General features: G+C 38.8%; 1 protein-coding gene across 1 annotated transcript; it reads right to left on the reverse strand.

Annotated features, from left to right (window-relative positions):
- Positions 1-2,950: 2,950 nt before the first annotated feature.
- On the reverse strand, positions 2,951-7,816 carry IL21 (interleukin 21). The gene is made up of 5 exons (XM_058837733.1): positions 7,670-7,816; positions 7,510-7,545; positions 3,559-3,696; positions 3,068-3,148; positions 2,951-2,965 (listed from the first exon to the last, which is right to left on the reverse strand). The coding sequence occupies exons 1-5, from the start codon at positions 7,814-7,816 to the stop codon at positions 2,951-2,953; spliced, it is 417 nt and encodes a 138-aa protein (XP_058693716.1).
- Between the last annotated feature and the right edge of the window lie 478 nt (positions 7,817-8,294).

Here is an 8,294-nt window from a genome sequence, read left to right on the forward strand (position 1 = left end):
CTGTTGCAGAACAAGATGTGTTCTTGAACGCTGATTTGTCCTGCACAGATTTCCTATTCTTCATTAATCCTGTTCTTCAAATAGCACACCCTGAATAATGCACTCTGTCTTTGATCACTCTGACAAATCAAAGAGTGAAGACAAGGCCACACATCTTGTAAATCAAAGCATATTTGAAGTGCACAATTGCCCACAGTGCTTGTGCTGACACTGGCCAGAGGTGTGGTGTTGGCCAAAATCAGCTGTGCTGATTTTGTGATTAATATTCTCTATATGTAGCTGGACTGGTTTGTCCAATTATTTCAATTTTCAGCAAGGTCTCAGAGCAATTAACCCTCTAAAGTTACATTTGTTGCAGTTTCTCACTATTTTTTTGAATACGACAAGTGAGCATTTTAAATTAAGTTGTTCTGCAGGTACAAGAAATAACCTCAACTAATAAACAAGTATATTGTGTTTAAAGCAAGAAAAAAATAAGCTTTTTCACTATGTTTGGTGTGATAAAATCCATAGTTAAAAACAGTGAAGCAAGTCACTAAACAGAAATAGGTGCATTATTTACTGCCTCTCAGACAAAACCCAGGCATTGCTGCAGTGTAGGCAGGAGTACCTAGTTAGCTTATGACATTCCTGTAGGGAATTGCTTTTCATTCATAAAATGTCCATCCCAGGCACAAAAGTTCCTTCTCAAGGCTTTGTCATGATTGATAATAAATATATAATACACTATGTTGTGTTTATCAGGGCATGCTAATCCCATTTTGTCTGCGCAACAAGGATTTTAACAGGCTCTTTTAAAGAACACTGATTTCAATGCACTTAGCAATTTACTGGAAAAGACATTTACAGATAAAGAAATGTATACTGTATTCTTTGTACAAAAATAAAGCTCTTTCTCCAAAGCCCTGCACATGCAAATATTCCATGGGGTTGCATGCAAAGTGCTGGTTCATTGGTTGTCCTTCTAGGACTCACGTAAAAATGCACTTAATTAATGATAAAGCTGTTCAATTAAAACCCCTCCATAAAACTGCAGATGTAGAAACATCAGCAGGTATGCTGCAACTGCAGGACATGCTTCAAAGTTTTCCCAGTTGCTTTTATCCAAATTTGGAATGGAATTTTACCTGGCCTTTAAAATCTGTTGCAGTTACAGCAGCAGCTTTGCATAGTGCTTGCCAATTGGCGATGGAGGGACTTCATGGGTAGGTGAAACAAGAGAAACAGGGATAGAAGGTGCAGAGAGAATGTCATTTAAACTCAGTACTTTGATTACTTACATATGAGTGGTGGTTCTTTTTTAGAATGTGGATTCTGACGCAGAAATGTGGAAACATTGAGGTATGAGATAGGACATTACACAGAGGAAAAGCGGGTTTTGAAACAGAAAAGGAGAAGAAGACTTTCTAAATCAAAATGACCATCACCAGAAACAATGAGAGTTCACTTGGTTTGTTGTGTCCTGGGGATCTTCCTTCCTCTTTCAGATGTACATTTTTGAGGAGGTTCACATTTCAGGACAGTGAAAATGTGGAGGCAGCAAAGCTTTTTGTATTAGTTTTCCTTTAGGCCGATGACATTGGTAGGAATGGAAATATTTTTAATGCTACCTCATTATTTTTGGAGGTAACTAAGCCTGATATTTTCCATTGTAACACTAGATACAGTTTTCCAGTTTCCTCTCTCTACCACGTTTCTACTAAGTAGAGAGAAAATCAGATGAAAGGTTAATTTTTACTGGAAAGCTTTATGCTCTTTTCCAAGATCAGTTTCCTCATGTGGTGCTAATATCTGTTTGGGGTAGATTAGCAATTACTGCTCAGATGGAAGAACCCAGAAGTTTGGAATCCTTGCAAGCAGAATATGGTGGTATATAATTAAGCTGCCAAAATCAATATTAATTAATTTTAATTTCAATGGTATCTCTAGCCATAATTCCATGGAAATGTTCAGGATTCAGGAACTGTATAGAAAGGTTTCCACATAACAAAAAACTGGACAGATTTTTAAAGAAAAGATTGCAAATAAAAAAACTGTTAAAATTACTCAGGTGGAGGGGGGCACATTAAATGTACCTGAGAAATGGTACATGAATATGAGGGTAAATGCTGTTCTCTGAGAAGGAGCAGCATGCATTAGAGCTGTTTTGCTCAGAATAATCATCAATTACTCTATTTATTGGACACTTTGCAGTGGCTGTCACTCCTCTGCTGTATCTATCATGTTAAGCTGGGGCAGTGTAGATGAAATTCTATTTTCCAAAACGAGATTTCCCCCCAGAATCCTGTATCTTCACTTAGAGCATGTGGGTTACATCTCTTCCTACTGAATCCCATAGCAAATGTGCCATTAACTTCAAGATGTTAATCACAGCCATAGAGTATGATTTGTAAATGTTTTTTCCAGTCCTGAGAAGGCAGTTAAATGCAGGATATTTTTCCATAGTTAGCTAAGATGCAGTCTAAGAACTTATAAATAAAGCTCTGTGTGTGGTATTACTGTAAATAAGGAAATCAGTCCAAGCAGATTTCCTTTAAGGCTTCAAAGCCTCTGATAATTTTTCGGTTAATTTTCTTAAGAAAGTTGTAGAAATCTCTGCATGGGATTCAATTAAGATCAAAGCAAAAATACAAAAGTAACCGTCTCTTGTATTTCTAGTTCAGCAGAAGGGGGACAGTTAAGTCCCTTACAAGAGCCTATTTTTGTGAAATTAGAATTTAATTTTCCCTGTAAGGTGGGGCTAAAATCACTTGCAGAATAGCATCCATATCACAAATACTCATCCAAATAAGACTCCTAAATATTCTGGGAGAAGCTTTCACTTACCACACACAGAGAATACATCATAATAGCACTGGAAAGTATTTACATTTTTCACATCTTAAATATAACATAGTGTCTGCTTTAAAAATTAGATTTTCAGTAGCCTTCAGCTCTGGTGTGTCCTAGATTAGTTCTTGAATAGCTGTAAAAACAACACATTGTTAGTAAGGATGTAAAATAAGGAATATCTGTAATGGTTTGCAAAATGTCAAAAAAGCACCCAGGAGGAATGAACTCTGCTTACCATCTGCATTAGATTTGCAAAGCTCTTCAAAAATTCTTTGGGGGTTTTCTTCTCATAAGATTCACATGTATATTCACACTGCTGGAAGATAAAGAGAGTCATGCTACTTCTGAAGAGCACATCACAATCCTAAATCAAACCTCAAACTTTCTCACTGAAAAATCAAGAGGGTTGTAATCAGTGCCTTTGACACAAGCTTTTTCAAAAGTGAAGGAATTTAGTAATGACACCTTTCATTCACATTTTTGCAGTGATCCCTGTCCTTCTGCCAGCACATTGTGTGGTTCCCAAGTACACATGTGACTTTTTAGGGTCACAGGGAATGCTTCTTCCAAAACTGCAAAAATTGGACTTTTTACTTTCCAAAGTAATGATAGGCAGATTGATTTTTCTAACAGATTTTCTTTCTACAGTTCCCCATTGCAGGGGGCATCTGCTATGGAAAATAAGGAGGAATGATAACAATTATGAGCAGTGTGAGGAAATCCTACCTCTCCAGCATCTCTGCAGGTCAATTTGCTCACAATTCTAATGGCTTTGGTGAACTTTGCATTGTCTTGGCTGCTCGCTGGTTGTAGTTTCTGGATGCCCTTCTTGAAGCAGGTCACAGCTGTGTACAGACATGCCTCCTAGAGCAGAAGAAGGAACTGTTTTAAAGCCAATGTTGCAGTGCTTTTCCCTGCACATGTTAGATTGTGGTCCATGTGCAGAAGAAGGTATCCAGGATATTAACTGAGAATATTCAACTGTATCTTTTTTTTTTTAAAGATAGTTTTAGATATGCAGGTGATATTGAGGCTTTACTTTGGCTGTTCTTGCATAATTGCTTAAGTCTTTCCTAACAAAATGAATTCCACTTGGTATTAATCATGACAGCATTTGAAAGAAAATAATCCTGAAGATCAGATCAGTAGGTTTTCACCTGCTAAAGCACAAACATTTTATTTCTACAAAATTACAAATATCTCTCAGTGCTATGTATGGGAATATACTTTTTTTCTTCCTAATTTTTGTCCTCTTTCTAATAATGCCTAGTTAATAATTAGAATTGACATAGGACTGTGTATTTTCAAATGCTATTGGAATGTTCTAATATGATAGCATCAGAAATGATACAGAAACTATCCCTGAAACTAACCTAACCATCAACAGAGAAAGAAAAGCAATGTTTACTGAAGCCAATTTAAGTCGCTTTCTGTTTTCCAAAGATGGAAGCTGCTGATTACACATATTAAAAAGGCTCCAAAGCCATCATCCCTGTTTTGTACACCAAGTGCTACCCAAGATGAGTCTCGTCTGCCTCCTGAGATGTCACTGCAGTTTGCTGCTTGGGCAAGGACAAGGCAAGCCTTCATCAACGTTGCTTATAGCAAATTTTGCTAGCAACATTCTATGTTGGTCAGATAAAACATTTTATTTTCCTTAAAAGTCACACATTTATGCTTGTTTCAAGCATCCTTACCGTAACAGGTATTGCTTACTGGAAAAAAAAACACTACTCGTCTTTTAAAGAGATCGATTTTCCAGCTGAAACTGAAAACATTGTTGGTCTCATCCGTGCTGAGCTGAGAAACCAGCATTTCTCATCTGTGCTGCTTCTTCTGTTTTGCTGAGCTGTCACTTGGAGCTGAGGCAGCCAACTATCAGGGCACCGCAAGGGTTGTGGGGCCCAGCGTGTTGTCATGGGCTGAGCACTTTGGGGATGAGGCATGAAGGAGCACATCGCACTGGAGGTGTCTGAGGGAGGCTAGAATCATGTGAAATATTTGTATCACAGGCAGTTTCAGCAGTACTCTGCATCTGACTCAAACTGGCTCTACAGATGAGCCCGTAGAGCCCTTGCTTCCGGCATTAGTGATCGGCGGGGTGAGATACAGATCCGGGGCACATCAGCATCGTGACACTCAGTGACACTTCAGCTGCCAGTGCCAGCCACCAGCAAGAGAGCTCATGTGCCCTCCAGGGATCACCTCAGTCTTAACACTGCTTTTTCAGTCTCAGCCTGTTTTCCCTTGGATTGATGTCCTCTAACCTCCTCTCATTCAAAGGAAAGGATACTTCATTGTTGAGTATGGATGCTAGCTTTGGAGCAAGCTGCAGGCCCCACGGCCTGTCAGTCCTGCCTGAGAGCTAGCCTGGGAACTTCATAGGAGGATTTCAAAACAATCCTTAGAGACAGAAAACAACTGCCAGGTGCTGTTTGTCTGTTCCTGTGTTTTCCTTGCAGGAGAAAGTCGGGGGTGGTGAACCCCACTGACCAATGATGGTAATGCAGCACTTTACTAACCAATAAGAGTTTCCTTTCTGTACTTTCCACGAACTAGTCTATATAACATGGCTGTAGCAATAAACTAGAGATTCTCTCCTGTTCTGACTCCCTTGAGAGTCCTTGTCGTTCTTTTCCACCGTTCCTAATCAGAACGACAGTTGAGGTACAAGGAAATTGTGTGGGATTGAATTAGGGCTAACAGTCCACACAAAGGAACCTCAAGGAAGCCAAAACAGATAGGGATAAACCACCTAACTCTAAATGGTATAATAGGTTATTTTCTCATTGAATATTCAAGACCAAATGCAAATCTGGCATGAGCGGGTTATAATAAAAACAATTTCAAGTATTTTGGTGTTTGAAATGCAGTTATGTGAGCAATTTCTTATTGGATTGAGTTTCAGTAGGCTGTGATGGCACCTAATCACCCTGAGTGCTGCTTTGGGACACCGTGATATGTATTTGAGTCACCATGTAGGATGAAAAGCTTGTTGATTTGGTTGCTGGTGATTATTATTATTAGCACACTTTGGCTAAAAATGGTAATTTTTTTTTTACCAATGATAATAATAATAATTATTTTTTTTTTGCCAATAAAAAAAAATTACCAATAATTTTGGTAAAAAATGGCTTTTTTACGTGCTTTTCATCAGAAGCTGAACCCGTATCAACATAATACCTTCTAAATATGTGAATTCTCTGTCTTCTCTAGTATACAGAGGAGGCACTTAGGACCTCCCAGAATCAGACAGTAAAGCCCTAAGCTGCAAGTGAACTGTTGTTTTCCTTCCTGAGGTGAGCATGACTTTTTTTAAGAAAAAAACCCCAACAACATCATTAAGCAATTAGTCACCAGTTGTATTTGCTTAGTTTCAGAGGCAGCAGGAAATGCTGGAGTAAAATGACAGCTAATGATCTCCTCCTTTTCACTTTGACACCACAAGTTAGAAAGAATTTTAGAGGAAAAAGCCCAGCAATGAGTTTGTGCACTGCAGCTGGTTCTTGAAGCTCAAAGGAATGTAACTGGTTTGCTCATGCTTCTGTATATTTTTTGGCAAGTTAAACATGTGCCCAGCTATAAAGCCTAGGAGGAGACTAACCAAAACCTGTGTGAAATGAGGTGAGTTTCTTTCCTTTCTTCTTGTAGCTGCTTTGCAAGGGACTTTAGAATCCCGAGGAGATAAATTTTTAAGAACACCTACAGCTTTTATAGCATAGTAATGCATAGTAATCACTTTTATACATCAATCAGAATTGTTTGTACTACAAAATAGGACTCAAAAATTTAAGACAGCTGATAACACAAGTGTAATATTAGGTAACCACAGGTTGCTCTAGACCTCAGTTGCATGTTGAGGGATTATCAAAGTAGGATGCATTTACCCTCTAAGTTTTTATGACATGGTTTTACTGTGATTAGCATTTAAATTCACGGTGCATCCTGCACCCTACCACTTTTGAGAGTGCACAGACTTGGTGACTCACTGTATATAAAAAGATCTTAACCTTGGAAGATGCAAAATATCAGCACTAAGCAACGTATAAATAAGTATCTGTATTAAAAAGGGGTTCACAGGGTGCTGCTCTCGTTATTTTTAACTAGTTATAAGCTGAAGAGAATATTTGCAGGTGCAGTTTTGTCTTCCTGTTGGTAGCACAACCCCTGCAGAAACAGTTTCAGAGAGAGCAGTGTGACTGCACATGGGAGGAGGCACTCAGTGACATGGCCTTGCAGTGCCGCTCTGGCCATTTGGCTGCAGTGGGAGGCAAGGGGGGCAGCTCAGCCATGCTGGAGCTCATGGCAGCTGGAGGCACTTTCTCTCCAAATACCTGCACTCCCAAAAGCACTGCTGCTCATCTGGCTCTTGTATGAATCCTTACTCTTAGCACTATTTCTTAATAAAATGGAATATGTGTAACTCTGGATCTATTGGTGGGTTATGATACACATACAACGGCAAAATAGTAATTGCGATGCCAAAATATAAACACTTCTGCCATTAAATATCCAGAAAAAGGAACTTTTTAAACATATTTTCTTATTCAGTCTAGCTTGTGTTAAGAGTACTAGGTCAGAGATGTGAAAAAGAAGACATCTTCCATTTGTCAATGGAATAAACCAGTACAAAATCAAATTGATATAATTATGAAAAGAATGTTAAAGCAGTCTCACCACAGGGTTTTCTGGTGTATGCAGCAATTCAGCATCCTAAAATAAAACAAAAGTTAGAAAAGTTTTAACATTTGAAAGTGATGTCCCTCACAAAATATGTACTAAGCAATACATAATGCTTGAAAGTAATTTCAGTATTATGACAAATACCATCACTTACCTTATCTTTCACCATAGTTTCTAACTGTTTAATTTTCTGGTGAATCTGTCTGTATGTTACTGTTCTGGATCTCCTGCAGTCAGCATCTGCAGTCAGCACCATAGTGGAGCAGAAGAAAAACATGCAGAAAATAATTGTCCTGCTCATCCTGATGGGTTCTATTTAAAAATGTGCCAGGAGCAAAGTTGTGCTGTTCAAGTGTAACACTCCAGTTTGAGCTGTGCCCAGGTAAGGTCTGCACCTACCTATATATTGCTCCCTGCTGGAGATGGAGAACCCACCCATTTCAGTTTGGAAAGCTTTGTAGAATGGATTAATGAGTAACCCTTTTTTCTTTTCCACTGGTGCACGTATGCGAGCTTGTGCGTGGGGGGGCAGGGATTGGTGGAGTGAAAGAAAATGTGCCCCATCTGCACATTGGGCAGGAAAAAAAGAGAAAAGGGTGAATTCCCATTTTCACTTTGAGTCAAGAAATGAACGGACTAAAAAGTTGGTACTTAGAAACCACAGGCCTAAGTAAATAAAGATTCTGCATTTTTTTTCTGTGTCATACAGCGATGAATCTCTTCAGTCCATCTGCAGCTCTTCTGTACCATTCTGAAAAAAATATGTCAGGACTTATTTC

Source organism: Poecile atricapillus, chromosome 4 (assembly GCF_030490865.1).
Source record: "Poecile atricapillus isolate bPoeAtr1 chromosome 4, bPoeAtr1.hap1, whole genome shotgun sequence".
Lineage (NCBI taxonomy): Eukaryota > Metazoa > Chordata > Aves > Passeriformes > Paridae > Poecile > Poecile atricapillus.